At 44.9% G+C, this 24,659-nt stretch overlaps 1 protein-coding gene and 1 pseudogene across 1 annotated transcript in view; both read left to right on the top strand.

Annotated features, from left to right (window-relative positions):
* Kif5c (kinesin family member 5C) overlaps positions 1-24,659 on the top strand; it is a 158,126-nt gene that overhangs the window by 61,046 nt on the left and 72,421 nt on the right. The window contains exons 3-10 of the mRNA XM_021184624.3: positions 2,750-2,823; positions 12,174-12,278; positions 17,155-17,203; positions 17,455-17,510; positions 18,229-18,316; positions 21,467-21,591; positions 23,954-24,058; positions 24,410-24,558. Of these exons, the coding sequence (XP_021040283.1) occupies positions 2,750-2,823; positions 12,174-12,278; positions 17,155-17,203; positions 17,455-17,510; positions 18,229-18,316; positions 21,467-21,591; positions 23,954-24,058; positions 24,410-24,558 (751 nt within the window). The remainder of the gene's footprint in view (positions 1-2,749; positions 2,824-12,173; positions 12,279-17,154; positions 17,204-17,454; positions 17,511-18,228; positions 18,317-21,466; positions 21,592-23,953; positions 24,059-24,409; positions 24,559-24,659) is intronic.
* On the top strand, positions 3,057-3,608 carry LOC147005926 (large ribosomal subunit protein eL21 pseudogene; annotated as a pseudogene).

The raw sequence follows: 24,659 nt of genomic DNA, 5'->3' as shown, positions 1-24,659 counted from the left end.
CCATCAGCCATTTACTGTGATGGAAGTTTGCAGGCCTTTTGGTTGGGAGCTATGAACTGGTCCCGGAGGCAGTATGTGGTTCTGCACAGGGCCCAGCACAAGCCAGTGCTCGAGTCTTCTCTCAGCAGCCTGTGCTGGCTTCTCTCTCAGCCCTTGAACTGCACTGTTCACCCATGGCTTTCTCTGCCGGCACTCCCCACTAACCATAAAACACACATGGAATAAACAAATGCACCACCCCCTCAAATCTGAGAAAATAGACAATTTCTCTGTGTAGTCCTGGCTGTCCTGGAACTCACTCTGTAGACCAGGCTGGCCTTGAACTCAGAAATCCTCCTGCCTCTGCCTCCTGACTGCTGGGATTAAAGGTGTGCATCATTACCGCCCGGCTAGGACCTTATGTTTTAAAATTATCTTTTAGTTCAGAATTGAGTCGATAGAGGGCAACATCGGCTGCATTCAATTTTGGTCCAGGATATTCTCTAAAATTATTACGTGTAAGATGATTCTGGGTACTTTAAAGGCCAATCAGAATGTGCTTTCGTGGGTTCTGTATGCTCTCTATGAAAAAAAAAAAAAAGCAAGGAAATTGTGTTCAGTGTGGACATACTAAAGAGAAGGGATTTTCTCTGAGTACACTCCCACATGCCTATCAGTACCTCAGCCCAATTGTGAGCCAATGCCACTTAGGCATGTTCCCTCCCTGCCCCCTTTTTAAAATGGGGTCTCATTTAGCTCAGGCTATCCTCAGGCCCTCACAGAGCTAGGGCTTACCTTGAAGTCTGATTCTTTTGTTTCTGTCTCATCAGAGCTGAGATTATAGGTATGCGACATCACTCCTCGACTGTGGGCTGCTGAGGACTGAAGCCAGTGTTTGTGCCCTCTAAAGAAACACTCTCCCAGTCGATCCCAGACTTTATGCGGGGACTCAGTTTGTAAGCACAGGAGAACAGAGACTGTAAACAACTTGCTTGGTGAGACTGTGTCCTGTGCTCAGTGAAAACAGCCCTGAAACCTCATGGAGATGCTGGAGGAAGAGGAAGATGGCAGAGGAAGGAGTGTGGGCTGGACTTAGACTCTGGAGTCAGCTTCCTTTAGGGTGTGGCAGGTTGTCACACTTCAGAAGAAAGGAGCGAGGTCAGAAGCTGGATGGATGTTGGCCGAGACCAGTAAATCCTAGAGCACTACATACACAGGAGTGTGAAGGGAGGAAGGGCCTTCAGTCTGAGGAGAGGTGTTTAGTTTCCAGTAAATAAAAAGCTTTCTGTTGTGACAGTGCCTGGCCTTCCAACTGCCTGAAGTTGTTTGTGTTATGAGTATTGAACTTTAAAATCTCAACTGTAGGATGGAACCTCTTTCTTTGGGTCCCTCAAAGTACATGTTCATCATGTTCGTGCTAGTGTGGAGGCGCACCAAGCTGGCACTGTGACCCCAGCCCCAGGGGGATCTTTTCTCTGGGAGTTGACATTTTCATGGAAACTGAAGCTTAAACCTCTAACCCTAACACTGACTTCTTCAGTTTTTTCTCTCTTCTTTCTGCTGTTACTAGGGAAACCGCTTTCAAAAACCATTTGTAGAAGACAGATATATGTGAGTGCTCCCTTCCCCCAACTCGATGCTTTTCTTCTCTGATCCCAAGTCATATTGTAACAATCTCAGAATAGTAAAATAGGTATGTTTTTATTTTCCTTTTTTCCTTTTGTAAACCTAGCAAGAAAAACAAACCACCCCCCCCCCCCACACACACACACCACCACAGCCAGCACAATAAGATTCAGAGAGGAGAGGGAACCACCCCAATCTGAAATAAATGGAGGTGACTGGCTGGCACACTTTCTCACATGGCCCCAAGTAGCATCCTCTATTCAGGGCACTTCTTGCCCTCACCGTCAACCACATTAAGAATTCCTCCCTTGGTGCAGAGTGGTGGGTCAAGGATATTAATTATGCATTGTTTCCCTTTCTGTGATGGTTGTAGAGAGGAGGGGGAGGCAGGAGGGAATATGTTTTAATCACCTCTGCTGCTCTGAAAGAATTCCCACCGATGATCTTCAGCTCTGCAACATAAAGCAGCCCCCACCAGCACGGCTCCCCTCCTCCCTGTGTGAAACCGAAGCCAGCCTGGCTCGAGTGTGAGCTTTCACTGTGTACTTATTGTGTAATTAAGAGAAATTCCTGATGCTGATGGGTCCAGGCTATCCTCCTAGTGAGGCAGTGAAAGAAAACCAGAGGCATTAAATTTAAGTCAGGCCTGCTAGTTTCCAGGGTGATTGGAGCTCGGTTTGCAGTGTGGTGCCTTTCGCTCCCCTAGTTCTAGTCTGTTGTGATGGGACTTCCGTGAGGCCTTCATGGGAAATGGTCCAAAGGATCCAGAGTTAGGCTGACCGAGACCAAACCTTCAGGCACCACATTCTATTCTAATCTCCAGAAACCGCAAGTCTGCTGGCTTTTCCTCCCCAAGAATCTCAAGAGACTAACACCTAGGCGAAAGCTTCATGTAGCCGCAAAAGACTCTTCCCCTGGAGTCCCGCAGTCTGCAGAAATGAGAGTCCCTTTCTTATTTGTAAGACAGCAGACTCTCCTTTCTTTTCTTATTTCACAATCATACTTAAAGCACATGCAGTTGGCACATATCATTTGTGTAAGAAGACAGAGATGGGCCATTAGGAACTGCAACCTTACATCATACAACCAAGGCCAGTGCAGGAGCAGCATAATGAATTAATGTTCATCTCTCTTGTGCTTGCAGATGTCCTTGAGGGTTATAATGGGACAATTTTTGCATACGGGCAGACTTCATCAGGAAAAACTCATACCATGGAGGTAAGTTTGCACTGTCGGTGTCTGAGGTGCGAGAGCGTCAGCAAAGCGTGAGATGGGTGTGACAGCAGAGGTGGTTAGGTTCAGCCAGACTCTCCTGTCCTTGGGGAGTTTTAAAGTGCCAATGAGCAGTAAAATCTCAAGAATTTAGTTTTTAAAAAACCTTGGTTGAGCTGTCTGTCCAAGTGAAGAAATAAATTTCATTTAAAAAAATAGTCAGATAGCTTTTGGCCGCCGCAGCCATCTTCCAGTAACTCGCCAAAATGACGAACACAAAGGGAAAGAGGAGAGGCACCCGGTATATGTTCTCTAGGCTTTTTAGGAAACATGGCATTGTTCCTTTGGCCACATACATGTGAATCTACAAAAAGGATGATATTGTAGACATCAAGGGAATGGGCACTGTTCAAAAAGGAATGCCCCATAAGTGCTACCACGGCAAAACCAGAGGAGTCTACAATGTCACCCAGCATGCCGTGGGCATCATTGTAAACAAGCAAGTTAAGGGCAAAATTCTGGCCAAGAGGATCAATGTGTGGATTGAGCACATCAAGCACTCAAAGAGCAGGGACAGCTTCCTGAAGCGGGTGAAAGAGAATGACCAGAAGAAAAAGGAAGCCAAAGAGAAGGGCACCTGGGTTTGGCTGAAGCGCCAGCCTACGCCATGCAGAGAAGCACACTCTGTGAGGACTAACGGAAAAGAGCCTGAGCTGCTGGAGCCCATTCCATACGAATTCATGGCCTAATGTACACAAAAAATAAAGTACCAGCACCAGGACAAAAAAAAAAGAGTCAGATATAGGGGATATTATAGCTTAGTGTTCCAGAAGTTTCCTAGCTTGCAGGAGGCCCTGGATTAGAGCCTCAGAGCATCTCTCTCTCTCTCTCTCTCTCTCTCTCTCTCACACACACACACACACACACCACTGCTGCTACAACCATTATGAATAGGTAATTAGTGGTGTGGAGTCTTATGAACTGCAGTTCACCCTAACAGACAGGACCTGCTGCAAAAAGCATTTGGTCATTTGCCATGTGGAGGGCCTCTGAGGAAGGCAGTCTCTTAAGAATAAATTAAAACCAAACCAAACCAAAACCCTATAGGTCAGAGACTTAAAGAGGTTGGGTTCTAGACCAAATTTGGACCATAAGCAGACTTTTATTTGATTTGCATGGTGTCTGTCGGTTTGAATCTATCTAGGTGTCTGTATATATGAATTTATCTTTAAGATGGAATGATTTCACAAAATTCTAACTTTGTCACGATTGTGGTTTTTCCATTTCCTTTGAACACTGAAGATTTTGTAGCACTGGATGAATTTAGCAAAAACTGCAATTTCCCAGAGCAGGAATTTTCTTCTTTTTTTTTTTTTATTATGTATTTTCCTCAATTACATTTCCAATGCTATCCCAAAAGTCCCCCATACCCCCCCACTTCCCTACCCACCCATTCCCATTCTTTTGGCCCTGGCATTCCCCTGTATTGGGGCATATAAAGATTGCAAGTCCAATGGGCCTCTCTTTCCAGTGATAGCCGACTAGGCCATCTTTCGATACATATGCAGCTAGAGACAAGAGCTCCGGGGTACTGGTTAGTTCATCATGTTGTTCCAACTATAGGGTTGCAGATCCCTTTAGCTCCTTGGGTACTTTCTCTAGCTTCTCCATTGGGAGCCCTGTGATCCATCCAATAGCTGACAGTGAGCATCCACTTCTGTGTTTGTTTGGCCCCGGCATAGTTTCAAGGAATTTTCATTGCATGTACTTGTTTTTATCTTTGTGATTTTTTCTTTATTTTCATTGCCTGGACTTGAACCCAGTGCCTTATGCATCCTAAGCAAACACTTTGCCACTGAGCTACGCTCATAGCCTTGGTTAGTTTTTGTTAACACATGTTAAAAGTGGCTGTCACTGAGAAGAGGCCCCATAAAGTATTTGTTAAAACAGTACCAGTGTGGTGGCTCTGCCCACCCTGTGTGTTTGGGGCTAGGTTCTCCAGTAGGTCCCAGTCCACTTGGCCCACAGCCTGAATGACTATGAACCAATGTGCCCCTTCTGATGTGAACTGGTCGGGTACTCAGCAGGACTGAGTAACCAGTGGAAGGGATGGCCTCACTCATGCTCTCACTGGGAGCTTGTGGCTTCAGGCTAGCTTCTAAACAGGAACTCTTTATTGCCCCCTTTTCTGCTTTTCACCAGGAGCTCCTGAGGTCTCTGGTGCTGGTTAATTTGTCTAAAGCAGCAGGTCTCAACCTGTGGGTTCTGATCCCTTTGGGGGCCACACATTAGATATCCTGCATATCAGATATTTATATTATGATTCATAACAGTAGCAAAATTACAGTTATGAAGTAGCAATGAAAATAATTTTATAGCTGGGATCCGTACAACATAAGGGACAATATATATTAAAGTGTTCAGTATCAGGAAGGTTGAAAGCTACTGTTCTAGAGGCCAGGCCTACCTGACAGGTGAGATGACATAAGGCAGGGAGAAGAGGGAGAGGAGAGGAGAGGAGAGGAGAGGAGAGGAGAGGAGAGGAGAGGAGAGGAGAGGAGAGGAGAGGAGAGGAGAGGAGAAGGAGGTTATTATATGAAATGGAACCACAGAGTAAGTTTGGAGAATTCAGCTTATAAGCAGCAGGGTAGGATGAATCCTTAATCCTTCAAACTAAGGTTTTTTCATTTATGAATCCCTCCTGGGAGCAGCCCTGAGACAACTGCTGCAGAATAGATTTAGCTCATGAATCATTCCTATTGAAGAGGAGATTTCAAAGGCACGGGGCTAAATTCTTTGGCACTCTGATGTTCTGTGCACTGATTGGAGTGTGGGCTGGGGTGCTGGGGATCTCATTTCTGTTGTGTTGACTTTCTTTAGCCCATTTTGCAGAAGACCAAGTGGTTTGGAGACTGTGCAAATTAAAGAAACGTGAGGCCCATTTGCCTCCTCTTCTCCATCAGGACAGCATGTGCCCAGCACATGGGTTATGTTAGCGAGTTGTCTACGCACCTCGCTCCCTAAGCAGTATGTTCCAGAAGACCTGGTCTTGGTGTTGCCGTGACCCGACTTTGCCCGCCTCCTTTTCTCTCAAGGGCTTTGACCTTGCAGGTACTAGTGAAGTTGTAGTTGCATACTTTCCCAGCTCCACTTCTGCTGAAGACCGAGGATGGAGGACTGACCGAGAGGAAAGAGAGGGAGAGGGAGAGAGTATTCCTTCAGGATCTCAAGAGGAAACCCATCAGTTTTTAGGTTTTGGAAAACGAGTAAGGTGTTATGTAACACGGAAGAAGAACCCTTTAGTATTTTAAATTGCCGAACTATTAGAGAATGCTTACAAAAATGAATTCTAAGCTTTTGGGATTAATTTATCATTGACAAAGTAAAGTATTTGGCTAAGTGTCATAAAAACTGTAGACACTGAGAGAGACTGCTCTGCAGAGGAAGATGTTGGAGGAAAGTGAGTGGGGGTAGCTAATGGGGAAGACTGTGGCGGTCCTGTGCTGCTGTGGGGACATTTGAGCCTTTGGGGGAGCACACTCCTGAGGGACCTCAGAGGAGCTGCATTCCATGCCTCTGTCATCTGAGTTCCCCAGATTCTGTCACCTATGCATGTTTGTCAGTCATCATGAGTTACCTTTCTTTGTTGTGACCTTCGCCTGATGCTGGATGGAGTTGGCTGACCCTTTTTCGTGTTGCCCAGCCCCCATGCTGGATCCTGTTGTTCTGTGGGTGCTGAGAGGCAGGAGGAGGGTAGGGGGTCTGTTAAGCGGAAGCCAGGGGAAGGGGATTGCTGCAAGCTAAAGATGTAGACTGTAGGAAACAGAAGTTCAGGATCCTGGAACACAATTAAATAGAAATGCTCTGCAGGCATTGTGTCTTCTGAAAGGAGGATTTATATATTCAGCATACACACAGAGCTCTTTCAAAAGCATTCAGAAGGGATGCTAGCTCTCAAGTGAGCAGACTGTCACATTTTAAAGCATTTTTCTTCTAATTCCCCAATTTTGGGTCTGATATCCAGTGGTATTGCCCTTATCTTCTGTTAAAAGAGAATAACACATAATCCTCCATCACACTGGAAAGATTAGCTTCTCATGATACTGCATTTAAGGGGGATTTTCAGGTAAAATAGGACTCACTGGGCAGTATTGGTCCTGAGGATGGTAGGCACCATCATGCAAGGTGGACTTTTCAGGAGAATGTGCAGGTCGGTGGAGAGGATGTCGGGTGGCTGGCTGCAGACAGGCTGAGGGTGCAACTTGTCTCACTACTTGGTCTGTTGCTTGGAAGGGATGAATCCCTGTACTCAGCTGCTGAGAGAGATGGCTGGACACACCTTGTGGTTTTCTTCCTGTTTCGAGGGACATCTGGAAGCCATAGGAATCCTGTGGTCTCTCCAGCCACCTCACAAACCTTCCTAATGATTCTGAACAAAATGAAGACTACATGGTGCTCAAATGCTGCTGGCCTCTTGCTTTCCCATCTCCAGTGTTTGAGGAAACTGTGCACATCCAGGAGACCACGGCAGAGGACGCAGAGTCTTGTTGAGTGACCAGTGGACCATGTCCTGGTTCTCCTTCGGGACTTGCTCCTGGAAGGCTGCATTCAGTTGGAAAAGTTTCTGGAGAGAGTTGTACAGAGCACAGCTGTAAAGTGTCCTGTTTATTCCCTCGGTGGAGTGGTGGAGCGATGTGTTGTTCTCTTTTAACCACCCTATTTACTGTGCCTCTCTCATCCCTGAGCCATAGTGTACTTTGCCTATCTCGGATAGGGCATGCTTGCTCTCAGTTCCTGTTTTTGTTGCTGCCAGCTCACCCCTGCTGTCCAGAGCCTCTGCCCAGCCTAGATCTCAATCATCCTGCACACTCTGGGGGCTCCTAAGGAATCCATCTTTACTACCTCAGCTGGAAGGGCCTTCATGATCACTGAATTCACCTTTTTTCATAGCCTGGTAATCACATTGTATCTGTGTATATATGCTTCATCTGGAAGCAGTATGATCTTTACACACATGCACATACACACGCACACGTACACACACATGCACACACAGAGATAGTCATTCGTATATAGTATACATGCACTTTCCATATATGTCACACAGGCATTCTCCATGTATCACACACATCCCCCACATACATTATATAGACACAGACACATCTACTTATACAGGAGTATGCCACATGTTTAAATATATGCCACACACATTCCATATATGTCACACAGAGCATATACTTACTGTTCAGACATCCTCTACATACATACATCACACACAAATACATTATATATGTATATACATATATATATACATATATATACACATACACACACAAACACATACAACTCTTTTCACACTGCCATACAATAGACACATATCTCACATATATGTCCCCCTCCTATATACCACACATATGTTCCATGTGTGCATATATGTTTGCCATAGCAAATGCCTATCCTACTTAGTATCACACACACACACTTTTGGCAGGCTGATTTTAAGTCAGGAATCAGTAAAAGATGGTCTATTGGAAGAGAACCATCTAGGAAAACACATTTGAGTAAAGTATAAATGACTTTTAGATTACCAGTCATTCTCTGGTAGTGGACCACGGAGAAGAATATGCCATGGGTTACCATGGGTTATTCAAGAGCCCTGGAGGTTTTGTTGAAAAGACTTGATTGGCTGAGTGGGGTAGTACAATTTAACTACAAGAAAATCTGTCCTTTAATCCTAGGGATTCTTTTGCCAGTAGTTTCTGCAGTGTAGAGCTCATGGCTGTGGTCTGTTTGCTGGTGTTTATGATGACCTATGTGATGTAAATGTGATCAGGTATTTGGTGCCGTTTTCCTAAGATACTGTGAGGTAGTAGCCTGGAAGAGGGCGTTGTCTTATAACTTCTTAGGTCAAGTCAGCCCCACCCCAACTCAGCGAGGACCTATGAGGAGATGAATGTTATACACTAACATGTATTGAGTCCTTCCCGTAGCAGGGAACACTTTGTATATTCTATTGAGCTCTGCACTAATTTTATGCAGTAAACCCTGAGTGTTAGGCCAACCCCATTTTTAATGTGTCTAGAACCAAACTAAAACACAGTGTAAATATATCATTTGGATACTTTCTCTAGCTCCTTCATTGGGGACCCTGTGCTCCATCCAATGGATGACTGTGAGTATCCACTTCTGTATTTGTCATGTACTGGCAGAGCTTCTTAGGAGACATCTATATCAGGCTCCTGACAGTAAGCTCTTGTTGGCATCCACAGTAGTGTCTGGTTTTGGTGGTTATCTATGGGATGGATCCCCAGGTGGGGCAGTCTCTGGATGGTCATTCCTTCAGTCTCTGCTCCACACTTTGTCTTTATAACTCTTTCCATGGGTGTTTTGTTCCCCCTTCTAAGAAGGACGGAAGGGGTTTGCAGCCCCATAGGAGGAACAACAATATGAACTAACCAGTAGCCCCAGAGCTCCCTGGGACTAAACCACCAACCAAAGAAAACACATGGTGGGACTTGTGTCTCTAGCTGCATATGTAGCAGAGGATGGCCTACTCATCAATGGGAGGAGAGGGCCTTGGTCCTGTGAAGGTTCTATGCTCCAGTATAGGGGACTGCCAGGGCCAGGAAGCGGGAGTAGGTGGGTTGGTGAGCAGGGGGAGGAGGGAAGGGATAGGGGGTTTTCGGAGGGGAAACTAGGAAAGGGGATAACATTTGAAATGTAAATAAAGCAAATATCTAATAAAAATATTTATATACACACACACACACACAATACATCATTTGATTTATCATTCTTGATAGATGAGGGCAGCATGCCAGAAGAGCCAGATGAGAGAGTAGCCAGGCATATCTGAATTCTGCATTCCTTTTGCTTATAGTAGAGAAGGGAGTAGGAATCAGATGTGCTGAGAAATTGGGATACCAAGTGCTTGGTGGCATGTCTTTAATGCTTCTGTCCATATGGGGTTTTGCTCTTGGAAACTCAAATGTTGACTTGGAATTTCCTTTTAGGAGAGTACTATGTGATGAAGACCTGGAGGAGAAAGAGGATTAATCGAGGGGAAAGTGGTTGGCCTTCAGGGCACTGGGCAGATGTGGACCAGGTGTCTGTGTGAATCTGTAAAGGTTGCTGACTGGGCAGATGTGGACCAAGTGTCTGTGTGAATCTGTAAAGATTTCTGGCCAGGCAGATGTGGACCAGGTGGCTGTGTGAATCTGTAAAGGTTGCTGACTGGGCAGATGTGGACTGCTGCAGACCCTCTGGATCCCTTCGTCTGCATGGAACGGGTCTCTGGGGCAGGTGGGCAAAGCGTTGGATGAGATGACAGACAGATGCACACAGGAGAGGTTGTGTAGAATCTGAATGTAATTTGTCAAATCGAGCATTAGACTTTTTATGCAGAAGACAATAAGGAAGTTGGGTGACATATTCACAAGGTACAAAGAGGTTACTGGAATCTTACATAAAACAGAGGAATGCAAACACAGAAGGTCTAACAGGAACCACCTGGATAGAATTCATTGTTAACAACTGGGATCAACAAGAGCTCCACCTAAGATTCACTTAATCTTAGAAGCCAGGGTCAAGGGCTTTGTGCCCTTGCCATAGTTCCTATTTTAGTCTATTGTATAGTCCACCTTTCCCTTAGGCCATTGTAAATATGTGTGTATGGGTATAACTCAGCTATCTATAGTTCTAAGTATCTACTCTGCTTTCTCCTTAGGTCTCAAACTTCCTTCTTCCTAGATGATGGTAAATTCCTGTGTAGGGCAGTGACTTAGCTTTTATTCAAAGTGATAGTGTAATACCAGAGGCAATTCTGAAAGTCACTGAATAGCAACATTCTTACTGAATTCTAAGCCCATGGTCTGCTCAAGGACTTCTAGGACTGTTGGAACACTGGTGAAGGCTTAGCTATGTCAGAATTCAATCTTAAAAGGCACTTATAATAAGATAATACTAAAAGAGAGCATGTGGATCCATACGCAGGAATGGAATATTAATGTATGGGTTAGAGAGGATGCCAGACTCCAGGAGTGAGTTTCTGTGAAACTCTTCTGCCTCGTGAGTAGCTTCCAAGCCTCTCGTCCTGTCAAGCTGACTCGACCAGAGTGCATGGCAGTGGGCCAGGTGTCTGTGTGAATCTGTAAAGGTTGCTGGGTGTCTCCAAGGACTGAGGAGAAAACTGGCTTTTGTGTTACTATTTCTAGAGTTTTATAACTTCCCAAAAGTCTAAAATCTTCTTCAGGTACACCATCACTGTAGATCTCCAGGCTATGTTTGTGGCAGATAGATTGTTTAACACTTGGGAGAGGACTTGAGTAGTCATTTCACTGGGAGATTGAGAAGATTCTGTGGAGTTGTGTACCTTAAGGTACACAACCTAGCCATGGCTTTAAGTACATCAGAATCCCTTTAGTGGGAATTGTTGGATATTGTCTCTTCCGTTCCCTCCCACAGGGCATCAACATCTCAATACTCATGGCATCTCTTGACAGCCCTCAGAGGTGGAAAAAAGAAATTCTAGGCATAAAAGTGTATTTAGTAATGTTCAAAAAGAGTATTTATCTCTCCACCTGTTTGGTAAAATTAGAGTGGGAAAAAGGAATATAAGAATACCCTTCAAGTCAATTTAAATACTAAAAGAAGTAAAAAACATATTTAGAACAATTCAGTTGGAGAATTCTAGATTTCAAAATGAGATCACTGGAATGGATTTTCTTGGCCGGTCTGTAAAATGCTCCTGAGGAAGGTATTTTTGAGGGTAAGTGCTTTAGAAAATCTTGGACAATGGTTGGATCTATCCATTCTCCAGCAGATCTGATTTGGGATTAGCTTATCTGGACTGGTTTTCTGGCCAATCTCTCACTATTGCAGGTTAAACTAAAGTGTGCCTGTTCACCTCCCACCTTCTTCTTTCCCACAGTTTCACTGCTTCTCTGTGTGTGGATTCACACAGGAGGGGAGATGGCCTCCCTGCTCCAGCCAGGACAGACCCCCCTCCCCATAGCCAGGAGAGTACTCTGCTGGCAACAGAGGGAAGCTCCTCGGGAAGCCAACAGCATGTGTGTGTGTGCGTGCATGCATGCATGCCTGTGTGCGTGTGCTTTCTGTTTTGTAAGTTTTGCTTAACAAGCCCTAGGTTGAGCCAGGACTTATGCCCATTTCTAGCCTTATCTACCAATCGTTCTAGAAACTTCTGTTTGTTGTGCAGGAACAAACAAAACATGACCCACACACTCAACTTGGAGTTTTACAGATTAAACAACATTGTTTGAAAAAGGCAGAGCCCCGTTCACTCCTCTCCCGTGCTTCCCAGCACTTCCTGACTGTTCTGTATCTTTCACTCATAGGGGAAGTTGCATGATCCTCAGCTTATGGGCATCATTCCGAGGATTGCACATGATATTTTTGATCACATCTATTCCATGGACGAGAACCTGGAGTTTCATATCAAGGTAAGTGCTTTTACTAAGAACAAGACAGGCCACTAGGCCCCAAGTATTATTACATAGTCTTTCTCCTCCTATATAACTATACAGGATGGTTTTTTTCATCAAGTGTCATTCTGTGCGAAATAGACACTGTTTATTAATTTCAGTCAATACCAAGCATTTGGAATGCTTGCAATAGGAACATAAAAACATAGAAGCCCCCTTTAGGATGGAATCATTATACCCATTGCCTGGATTCTCCCCTTTTCTCAATGCATTTCTGAGGATAGTCCATGAATATGTATGTGTGGGGGTCAGGACACCGATCCCCATGTGAGTTCCCTGGAACATAATCTCTTATGTTACCAATAGGGAAGCTGCCAGAGAAAAGCATTGTATGGCCAAAGAAACTTGGAAAATACTTTTTTGACCAGGGCTAAACTTACCACAAGTTCAAATGCTGTCATGAATAGTGTGGTTCTCAGAAGGAATGCACCCTGGATAATGACACGTTCATCTCGCCTTGGGAAGTGTTGACAGGCAATTCGCCTGCCTCTTTTCTCTTCCTCTTTGTTATTATTTTATTTTAACTCAGAAATGCTAATATTGCTTAAACTTGAATTGAAAGAGAGACCTCTACTCTATTATTATTTCTGTTGAATTATAAAATTTGGACTTCTTTGTAAATTCCAGAAGGCTACTTGTTTAAACAGAGAGGCATGTCATAAGGTGGCGACTGTGTGACCAGTGTAGAACAGGCCGTGGAGATTAGGGAATTCCAGCCCTGGGTTTTCCTTTGTTTTTAAGTTTAAAAAAAGAAGAGAGATAGTTCATATGGCATAAAATTCATCCTTTAAAAACACGTTTTTGTGGAGCTTAGATTAATCTATTTCTCATACTGTATAACCATCGTTCTTGTGTAAATCTTTAATATTTCTACACACCCCACCAAACACACTACCTTGTACCCCTCTCTTCTCTGTGTTCACTTGCCTTTTGAGTCTAAATTTTGCTCTCTGTTTTGTTGAGCGTCTTGGGCAGCATGGCAGCCCCTTGATGAATGTTCTAGGTTTCCAATCTTGCCATCTCCTGGGGAGGGGGATGGCTGCCAGCCTAGAGCAGTCCCTGCCCTGCTTCTGTGCTCCCAGATACACACAATGTCTGCTTCTCCATCTTTGTGCCTAGAGGGGCTGCAGAGCAGGGAGGAGAGAGGCTGTTCTAAGAAGGCAGGATAGCTCAGTGGAGAGGCTGTCCTGAAGGCTTGAACCTTGGTACACATGACCCAGTGGGTGAGTAATGAGGGAGCAGAAGTTCAGACACAGACGGATGGGCCAAGTTACAAGTAGACCCTAGCACCAACTGATACTTGGTACCCTTTTCATTGTATTAGGCTTCTTTCTGGCCTGGATAGATGGCTCCGTGGGTAAAGGCATTTCCTGCCCAGCCTGACAATCCAAGTTTAGTCCCTGAGCATCACACGTGGAAGAGAACTGCATCTCACAAGTTTTCTCCACCTGTGCACCAGGGCTCAGGCCCTTCCCACATCCACACAAAATAAATAAATAAATGCAGCAATCAAAAACCTTAACCCTCTCCCCTTATTTATTTCTACAGCAAGCTGTTCCTAAATTTACATTTCAAAAAGCTGTTTGTGCAATTATGAGTTACATCCGGTACACCACAGGTCTCTCGGTTGCTGAAAGCAACCTCGCCAGGCTTCCTTAAGTCTGAGCATACAGAGCTTGTTGCTTTGATGGGATCAAGATTTAGAAGCTTAGTGCTTCTTTACGGCTGTTTATGCTGACACACTTTAAACTGCTGTAGAGGTCTTAAGTGATAATCCTGAATAAGATATTAAACCAATTACTGCCCTGGAAATAGTGTCTTGTGTCAGAATCTTATTACGATTAAGAATGGCGCTGGCTTGAAATGGTGGTGGGGGGAAGGGAAGAATATTCCCTCAGTCTCTAGAATCAAGTCTTACCGTCCAGGCTCCCATTGTGCATTTCCTAGTTGCATTTGATTTTCTCTTAATAAGAATTTTAAGTGGACAGGTTAGCAGTGTCTGCATTCTAAACTTATGTGCTAACAGGTTAAACCAAAAGGATCTGGTTAAGGCAATATTGAAAATCTGCTCCTTAATGTGTCCCATGGGGGTTTTGAACATTATTTCTGATCGTGCTGTGGTTTTTCTGCTGAACAATGCCTATTGGTTTCCCTTCTGCCTGGCCACACAAAGCATTTGAAATAATAAAATGAAATCTGACACCTCAAGAAAGTCGAATACACCAGCATCCGGTTTTAACCTGTATTAAACAGGAACAGGATTTTAATTGCCAGGCTTGGCAGTACATGGTTCATGGCTACTTTTTAGATGTAATTGATTTTCTCTGTAATTTGTGGAAGTAAAAATCACATGTTTAGGATCTCCAAAGTTGACTGAATATGATCAAATACATTGTGTGCATGTATGAAAAACATTAAAAAAGTATCAGGGGTAGTGGAAAATCTTAATGGCAGTCAGACAGTTATGAGCTGGAATAGACTGACACCAGAATGAGACCGGCTTCAGGAGAGCCTGGCTAGAGATGACTAGAATTGGGCTTTGAGGACTGCACAGAGGTGAGTGTGGCAACGTGAAAGGTTAGAAAGAACGGTTAGGGGCTGGTGGGATAGCTCAGTGGTACAGTGCATGCCTTGGGTGTGTGAGGCCCTAGACGACCAGAGAGATGTAGTAGTGCATTGGGCAGATGAGCAGACAGGTGTTAGTAGAGGTACAGGTACCCAGGAGCAGGTGCCAGGACACTCAGCTGCTGCTTGTAGATTTCAAAGTAGGAATCTCAAAGCTGCTGGGAACTGGGCCAGTGGGTGGTGCTAGATGAAGGCACACACAAGATAACAGGCCAGGGCTGAGCTACAACAGAGTTTAGTGTCAGGGCAGAGGGGCCTTCACATTCTCCAGATCAGAGGTAAGGTTGGTCCACTCCTGAAGTTTCTCCTGGGTAGTCACAGCCCAGCTTTACAGCTGTACAGCGACAATCGAGGCTGGCTTACTGATGGGGTATATCCAGAGAAATGTGTTGTAAGATAGTTGTATCATTCTGTAAGCCTCATAGATAACAGGCAAATCTAGGGATCTATGAAATCGCTAGGCAATGCGATCTTATGGAACTGCTGCCGTGCATGTGGTCTGTTGCTTAATATTATCACGTAGCTCACAACTATATTTTTGTTCCTTTTTAAATTAATTATTTTATTTATATTCCAAATGTTGCCCTCTCCCCTTCCAGGTCCCCCCTTCACCCCTCTTCCCTCTCCTTTGCTTCTGAGAGGATGCTCCCACACCTACCTCACCCTGCTAGGATTCCCCCTTCCCTGGGGCATCAAGTTTTTACAAGGTTAAGCACATCCTTTCCCATTGAGGCCAGACAGGGCATTCCTCTGCTGCGTATGTAGCAGGGGCCAAGACCAGCCCCATGAACGCTCTTTGGTCGGTGCTTAGTTTCTGAGAGCTCTGAGGGGTCCAGTTAGTTGATACTGTTGTTCTTCCTGTGGGGTCGCAATCTCCTTCAGCTACCCTCAGTCCTTCTCCTAACTCTTCCATAGGGGTCCCTGGCCTCAGTCCAGTGGTTGACTGTAAGTATCTGCATCTGTCTCAGTCAGCTGCTGGTAGAGCCACTCAGAGGCTTCTGTCTGTAGGCACAGCATGGCATCAGTAATAGTGTCTGGGTTTGGTGCCTGTGCCAGGGATGGGTCCCAAGCTGGGCAGTCTCTGGATGACCTTTCCTTCAGTCTCTGCTCCATTTTTGTCCCTGCATTTCCATTTTGCATATCTTCCTATTTTGCAAAGGTGCTTATGAGTATGGGGGAAATTTTATCTGGGAGGAAATAGTCTGATATAGGCAGTGTGTAAAATCCTGGAAAGAATTTTTCATATCTCAAAGACTAACAGCTTCATTTGCCAGATTGAGGCCATGTGTACATTAGATTCCTCAGAACTCATTCTTAGTTTAAGCATCGCATTAGTTCAGCTATCAGACCAGTCACCCGGGAATTCAGACGCTGATTCTGGGTTCTGGTGTCTGAGGCTCTGATGCAGTGGAACTGTGGTAGTTTCCAGGGCTCCGTGCTTCTGTAGCTGATACTGATATCTGTGGGGTCGGCTAAAGCTTAAGCATGATTATTCAGAAGGCTTCCTTTTCCTTCCACAGTCTAATCGTCTTTTGTTTGGTTTTTGAGAAAAAATTTCTTCTGTAGCCCCGTCTGGCCTTAGATTCACAACAATCCTCTCACTCAGCCTTCTAATCTGGGACATAGGCATAGCTACCACACCTGGCCAATAGTCTTTATTAAACCACATTTGTTCCAGTCCATCCCAGACTCCAAACCTGGTGTCTTCATCAGTACCTTCTCAGCTACCTGTCTGAACTCCTGTTGTTCCAAGCATCCTTAGCCTCTCCTTCATGCACTGTTCCCGTGGATCTGACAAGGGTGTGGCATCATGCAGCTGGGTGAAGTCTGCTATGTTTGACCAACACTTGTTTAGGATGTTTTCTCTTATGGCTGTTACCACACATGGACATGGGCTTGATATTCAGCCAAGGCTAAACTTGGGTTCTCTTGTAAGAGGCTATCTAGCAGCTGATATAGAGAACACCTGGGACCAGACGAGTCAGAAGTGTAGAGCTAGAGAATGGTCCATGGTTGACAGATAGGTAGGTCACAATGGCCAAGCAAGAGGAACACACGAGGGGTGGCTTCGGCTCTGTGCTCAGGACTCTGACCTTTCCCTCAGTGTCCCCTCTTCTCGGTCACAGAGAAAGCTTTCATGAGTTTGATAGTGGTGGTTTTAAAATGTGGTATGGTGTTTCTATTTTAATTTCAATTTTTCTTTATCTAGGTTTCCTATTTTGAGATCTACTTGGACAAAATAAGGGACTTGCTTGATGGTGAGTTCCACCTGAATGCATTGTGCTTGCTCTGTAGTTGAAGTCCGGGGTGGGGGGGTTTGAGATGCGTTAGCATGCTTCTGCCTGGACAGCTGATGAAAATGTAGAGTGACGTTTGCCTTCAGGCTGTGCGCTCTTCCCAACCACAGCTTAAACTTGCCTCTCGTCTGTAACCATAGCTATTCTTCTTGGAGCACAGGGTTTTTAACTTCCCTTTCCTTCTTTGCATGCCATCATTTTCACCACCACAGTGTCCAAGACCAACTTGGCAGTTCATGAAGACAAAAACAGAGTCCCCTATGTAAAGGTATGCAAAGACTTGGGGCAATGCAGCTAACTTCTCTCTGGTCACTGTGCAAATACTGCATGAGATGCTATAAAGAGTATCCAAAAGGCATAGTTATCTATAACATTGATATAAGTATAAAAAAACCAACAACCAGTATTTAGGTTCTTCAACTGTAGCTTTCCTGTATGTAAATTACTTTTATTATTATTATTAGTTGCTGAGAATCTAATCCAGTGCTTCATGTATAAGTTATGAGCTATTATACCCAGCCCTCTTTATGAAATCTATTATTTAAGTACTACTATTTAGTATTTAAAAGAGGTTTTGGGATTGAATGCAATGGTGTATGCTCTGAACCTCACAGAAGTCTATTGTAGCCTTGTCTATTGTGCTGAAATGATGAATGATGGAGGGTGAGGCAGTACATTCTCATTTCCTCCCCTCTCATAAGTTTTCTTCTTTTAATTTCTGGCTCCTGAAAGCATTGCTTCAGGGTATGAACATGAGCTTAAAAAGCATTTCTTCCAGCTTTACATCCAGCTTTCCCAGGGCTGGCTCATACTTCTCTTTAATGTAGAATCCAAGCCCCAGGCAAGGGGGAAGCACTGTTGGTCAGCATCACTGCCTTTCTGTTTAGCTGTACCTTTAGGGGGAGAAAGGATGCTTAGCTGCTTTGAGATGCTGTTGCTTTGCAACTGCTGTAATGGCTGACCTGCTCTACCTTTGACTCTTGCAGGGGTGCACCGAGAGGTTTGTGTCAAGCCCGGAGGAGGTCATGGACGTGATCGATGAGGGCAAAGCAAACCGACATGTGGCTGTGACAAGTAAGTGCGGGTGTGTGTGTGTGTGTGTGTGTGTGTGTGTGTGTGTGTGTGATGTCTATGCTGTTACGTAGCACGGCAATATCTGCCCTCTGTGCAGGACAGCTGGGTGATGAGGATGTGGGGAAGGTAGCAGAGAGCAGCGAGCAGGCAGATCCCAGGCCCTGTGCTGCGTGAGTGTATGCAGCACTCTGAGGTCTTGAAGAGTTGCCTGAGATTCCTTGGGTTCTGATCAAAGTCTTAGAAAGAAAATCCAAGCTACTAAATTCATGCCAAACACAAGGAAAAACAGTTGGAGTTCTACCTCTGTAGAGGGAGAATAATGCAAAGAGGGCATCAGAGCAGAGCAGGCAGCTTCCAAGGAGTCCCTGAAGCAGGAGAGCTCACAGCAGGCACACTCACATGAGCTAAGATGCCTGTCTCAACCCGGGGAGCTGCACGTGTTTAGCAGAGGCTCCTTAAATTGACTAGCACTGTCCTTTCAGAGGGATGTGGACAGAGGAGTGTAAGTTCACACAGAGCTGAAGGAACTAAGAATTTCAAGTTCGGAAGAGAAAAAAAAATCAGGAGAGGATGCGTGGGCTGCAGTTCATTGATGCTCTGGGTTCTGATGTTGAGGAAGATGCAATGTGCTGCAGGCTAGGCATGCAGGCTTGACCAACTGTCAGGACTCTAAGCCTGGGAGCTGCCCCTGGAAAAGCCTGCTGCTGAGGAAGGGAGAGAAGGTATTGTATAGAAGAGATTCAAGCAGTAGTTGGTGGCTGGTCTAGACCCTTCTAGGAGCAGGTCTGAAGCTCCTGTGTGGATGGGCTCCAGCTCTGTGACTCAGAATCCTCTTCTATACCCCACAGCCTGTGAAATGATGCTTATATATGCATCAATTTTCAGAGCTGACCTAGACTTGCACGCAGTGTAGGAAACACTGCTTCTTGCTGTTCTGCCCGAAATTCAAATGTACATAACAAACCTTTCTTGCTGTGTTTCCTAAGCTGTCAGTCATGAATTATTTACAGTGTACCTGCTTCAGAGCTGAGCATGTAGAATGTTACTAGTGTCCTTAGCATTCTGTCAGGGTTTTTTCCACATTATTTGTATGTGTGCATGTGTGTGCGCAAGTGGGCGTGTGTGCATGCTTACATGTGTACGCATGCTATGTAGATATGCACATGGAAGCTAGGGAGAACCTACTCCCAAAAGTTTTCCTCTAACGTGTGGGTCTTGGAAATTGTACTGGGATGCCAGGCTTGACAGCAAGCATCTTTACCCATTGAGTCATCGTACCAGCTCCGGTTTCTATTTTAGTGGGGTGAGTATATTTAACAGTGCTCTGTTGCTAAGTCCATTTATTTGCATTGTGGGCAACATCTTACCGTGTGTCGCCACAATGCTCCACCTTCCGCAGCTGAGACCTAAACTCAGGGACCTTTGCAGCAGGTGTTTCACAGGCTGTCCCATCTCCCAGCTCCGGTTTTAATTTTCAAGATCAGCTTGACGATTCAGGATGCTGTGAGAGTTTGGAGATTTTTAAAAGTTTAGGGTAGACTTTTCTGCTTTTGTAGATAATATCATTGAGATTTTTATACAGTTGTATTTGGATAGATTATTTTGGCTTAATTTACATCTTTTTTTTTTGTATGTGTACGAATGTCTGGTGTGTATAAGCAGGATAACATGTGGGCTGGTCCACATTCATATGTGCATGCTTTGTGTGCCTGTGTGTATGTATGTGTACGCCTGAAGTTGATGTTGTATCTTCCTTTGGCTGGATCGTCACGTTTTATTTTTGTTGAGGCAGCCTCTTTACTGACACAGTCCTTATCAGTTCCAGCTCATCCTGCTAGCTCTGAGCCCCCTCTGCTTCTGCTCTGCAGTACCAGGGTTACAGATAATTGCCATGCCTGACCAGCCTTTAAATGGGTTCTGGGATCCCAAACTCCAGTCCTCGTGCTTGCTCAGCAAAGCCTTAGCTATTAAAGCCATCTCTGCAGATCCAATTTTGATATCTTAACACCATTTCATCTTCAAATAAATGATCACAGCTTATGTTTCCCATCCATCTCTATCTGCTTTAATATCTGTAAGTGGCATTTTGTAGCTTTTGCCTACAAATCTGTCATTTTCTTTAAGTTTATTTCTATTTTATCCTTCCTATTGCTAATGTGAATAAATTGTCTTCTTAATATTTTATTTTTTATTTTTATTAGATATTTTCTTCATTTACATTTCAAATGCTATCCCCAAAGCCCCCAATATCTTCTTAATATTTTTAGGTCAGGAATGGAAGCATAAATGGTTTTTACGTGTTGATTTTTCTAGCATGCAGCATTGCTAAATTTATTTATTTGTGACCTTTTAAAATGGAATCTTTAAAGCCGGGCGTGGTGGTGCACGCCTTTAATCCCAGCACTTGGGAGGCAGAGGCAGGCGGATTTCTGAGTTCCAGGACAGCCAAGGCTACACAGAGAAACCCTGTCTCCAAAAAACCAAAAAAAAAAAAATAAATAAATAAAATAAAATAAAAATAAAATGGGCTCTTTAGAGGTTTTTTTCTTTTTTCTTTTTTTTAAACAATCTGGTGAGATGTTTTCTGAGGAATGGTGAAAGTTGCTTGGGACCTTTACTGGGTCTGCTGTAAGGGGAAGCGTTTTCCTTGGTATCCTGACCATTTAACCTGGGAGGCCAGTGCTGTTTCATATGGGTTGTAGAGGAGTGTGTCTTAATCTTCCCTGAAGGAAGCTTCTGGTAGTTCAGGCTACACACATGGGCAGAACAAACTGTATCAGGCACTACACTGTAATAAACTTCAGGGCTTCCACAGGACCAGCAAGGAAGCTGTGAGCTTCTTGGTGGTTGAGAGAGTGGGGTATGGGATGTAGGGCTTCTGGCCGACCCTGAGAGTTCTTAATTCCTTTGTTACTTGAAGGCACTATAAGTCTGCCCTCTCTACAATGAATTGAATTTTTTTTGTTTTTTTGTTTTGTTTCTTTTTAAAAGAAGAAACAGTGGCCTCAGATACGTCCCCAAATTGGCTACACCGACTGCAGAGAGCTGCAGTGGGGTGACATGATTGGCTGTGTTTTGAAAGACTAGAGGTTTGCTGCCCGTGCTGCCGTGCTCTCTGTGGAGCAGTAAGCCGTTTATTTTCCTTTTCAGACATGAACGAACACAGCTCTAGGAGTCACAGTATCTTCCTGATTAATATTAAGCAAGAGAATGTGGAGACTGAAAAAAAACTCAGCGGGAAGCTGTATTTGGTTGATTTGGCTGGGAGTGAAAAGGTAATTGGTTCTTATTTATATTATCTGTAATTTCTCCCTGTTACTTGCTCAGGTGTACAGTTGTAGAAGTTCTGTGCCTTTTACTTCCTGGTTTTAAAGAAGTTTGAAGTGTTGAGGCATGGTACTATCATGTTTCTTTGCATTCTCATTTGTCCTGTGGGCTAAGAATTCCCAGTTCCCATCAGAGGCACGTGTGTCACTGATGCTTGGTAGCCTAGGGCTTTAAGCAGGTGTTAGTATGACTTAGCCTCGCAAGGCAGCTGCACAAAGGTGGGATGGGCACCCTTAGGATGGAAGGAGACATCTGATTTCATGGACCCCATACAGTAGGCTCAGGAGGGCTCTACCCCTGGGACATGGTTGGCCCTGCTTCTGTACCTTTGCCTTGCTGAGGAAAGGTCTGGAACCTGGGCTCTGCCAGTGTTTCCATTCTCCTGGAAGTGGGTTTGAAGTAACAGGTGACCTTTCATATGGGCAACCTTGGGTCATCCGGTTGGAAAGGCTTCTTTGGTTTTGTTGTGATTCTTTCCACACCTGGGCTCTGTTCTATGCTCCCTGGCACCGGCTAAGACCACATCCAGAATCACTACTCTCCCATGCCAGCCCCTTCCACAGCACCAGGGGATGTTCCCATGGCCATACTCTGGCGGGCACAACCCCTGTAGACAGCATCATAGAGCCAGCATACATGCACAATTTCTATTTCTGCCATCATCAGTGACATCAGCTGGTTGTTCTCATCAGAGCAGGTCCTGAAGTGCTGTCAGTCTCCCTAGCTATACAGGTGATTGCCACTCATGGCCTCACACTGCTAAGTTCCTGAACCCTAACTATGGCTACAAACGTCCCCGTAAGTCATGGTTTTTGAATTGTCCTCTTACTTGGCTGGGCATCAAAATGTTATGTGTGTGGACTGGTTACATTCTCAGCCGCTCATGAGGATGAAGGGAGCATGTTGTCCAGCTGTAGACGGACCACTGACTCGACGGACTGCCATGCTGGGTATAAGCCCATACAGAGAGCCATGTAGCGATGAGTTATTTAGGGCTGAAATACACCTGGTAGCTGCCTCCTGCTGGCAGTTGCTGCTGCTTGTTAAGGGTACTTATGAGGTGTTTCAAGTGTCCCTGCTTGGTTTTTAATTCATGTTTTTCTTTCTTTTCCCCATGGATGAGTCCATATGAGTGTATTGTCCTGAGACCAGAGCTCTGGGATTTCCATCCCATCACCCCAAAGTGCCATTCTTCCCTTAGGGTACTAGAATTGTATCTTTGGGGCTCATTGTCCTTGCCTGCCGCGGAAGGTGATGCATGGTCCCTGCTTTGAATATTTCATGGAGTTAAGATGCTCAAATTAGAGATCGTCTAAAACTGCCTGTCACAGGCTGCTGATTTTTGTGGCCCATTACCCCATGATGTCTCTGCCTGCCACATTTTTGGGGCAGAAGAAGTCTGTACTATTTTTCAGAACCTTGCTCCTGGACAACATTCCCCTCTGTTGTTGGGGAGTGAAGGGACTCTCCTTTATATATATATATTTGAGTCCATCACCGTTCAGTTTAAAGTTATTTCTCCTCTTTCCTTTTTTTTTCTTTTTTGGAGAGCAGCTGTTCACCCTGCTTTTGCTCAGAAAACCAAGACAAATCTTACTGAATCCTCTCCCCTCCTTTAAAAAAATGGCAGCGTTTGTAAACCTCTCTATCTATATTAAGTGCTGTAAATGTGAAATTATCTGTACTAACGCAGTGGAGGAGACACCGTGTACAGTGGGCTATAGAAGAAAAACCAAATTTATAGTGTAACACACACACATCTTTGTCTTTGTGTGTCTCCCCAAGCCTTTTGCATCTTAGACACCCCTTCTTTCCGTTCTTTGCTTCCCACTGCCTCCTTCCATGTTACTGGAAAAAAAGTAGAGAAGGAACAGTCAGAACACCCGTCCCCACTTCTTTAGTCTTTTGCCTGGAATTTGGGCTCATAAGTGGTTTCCTCACTGTGCTGCACCAGACCCCATGTAACTGAGAGGCTGTGATTCAGTCCCCTAGGATCCAGCTCACAGTGGTGACAGCACTTCTGGAGCCTGGTTTCCTGGATGGATGTCCCCCAGGGAAGTATCTGCAGTTCTCCCACTTGAGCCATTTCAGCCATTCCACTAAAGCCCAATTGAGAGGAAAATGACAACGGGGGAGATCAGATCCTCAGCTTCCGGCTCGGGGGACCGCTTCCGGCTCCAGGGACCGCTGGATGGGGTGGTTCTTACCTTCCTTGCCTGCTTTTCTGCAGGGCCTGCGGCTGCCCCTCTGCGCGCCGATTTTCTGCTCTGTGCTCACACAGTCCTCACTGCTTTTTCTGTCCATTGGTAGGTCAGCAAAACCGGTGCCGAGGGAGCTGTTCTTGATGAAGCTAAAAATATCAACAAGTCTTTGTCTGCTCTTGGAAATGTGATCTCTGCCTTGGCAGAAGGGACAGTAAGTAATCCTGTCACCATCTATTAAATAGTATTATGGGACGCTGCCTTTGGGATTTATGTATTCTTATTGGGATGGATTGCCACACATCCCAGATGCTCATTTATTTTCCTCTTTGGAGGAGAGATTCTTGGCTGGAGTGCCTGTTGCTGGGTGCTCCACTCCACCAGGAAGTATGAATGGTGTTGCTAACTTCCTGTGACACGGGTCAAAGCATGGATAGTCTTTGGCAAGATCCAAAGACCTGGCTGCAAATTCTCTTTCCACGTGTTTCTAAGTTTGGCCAGCTTGCTTCTGTAGTTTTTCTTTGAATGGGCTGTCAAAACCAATACTCCTTCTTTTCTTAAATAGAAAACACATGTACCATACCGGGACAGCAAGATGACTCGGATTCTCCAGGACTCTCTGGGTGGGAACTGTAGGACCACCATTGTCATTTGCTGTTCTCCTTCAGTCTTCAATGAAGCCGAGACCAAGTCCACGCTGATGTTTGGACAGAGGTGTGTGTGGGCGGGTCTCAGAAGCCATGCTCTGAGCTAGGTAGTGGAGCATAGGTGTGAATGGCTTGGAGCAATGGTCAAAAGGGCCAATAATTATTCAG

Source organism: Mus caroli, unplaced genomic scaffold (genome assembly GCF_978045245.1).
Source record: "Mus caroli unplaced genomic scaffold, Mus_caroli_1 scaffold_2, whole genome shotgun sequence".
NCBI classification, from domain to species: domain Eukaryota; kingdom Metazoa; phylum Chordata; class Mammalia; order Rodentia; family Muridae; genus Mus; species Mus caroli.
Note: the sequence above shows the minus strand (reverse complement) of the source record. Positions and strands in the feature narration are given on the sequence as shown.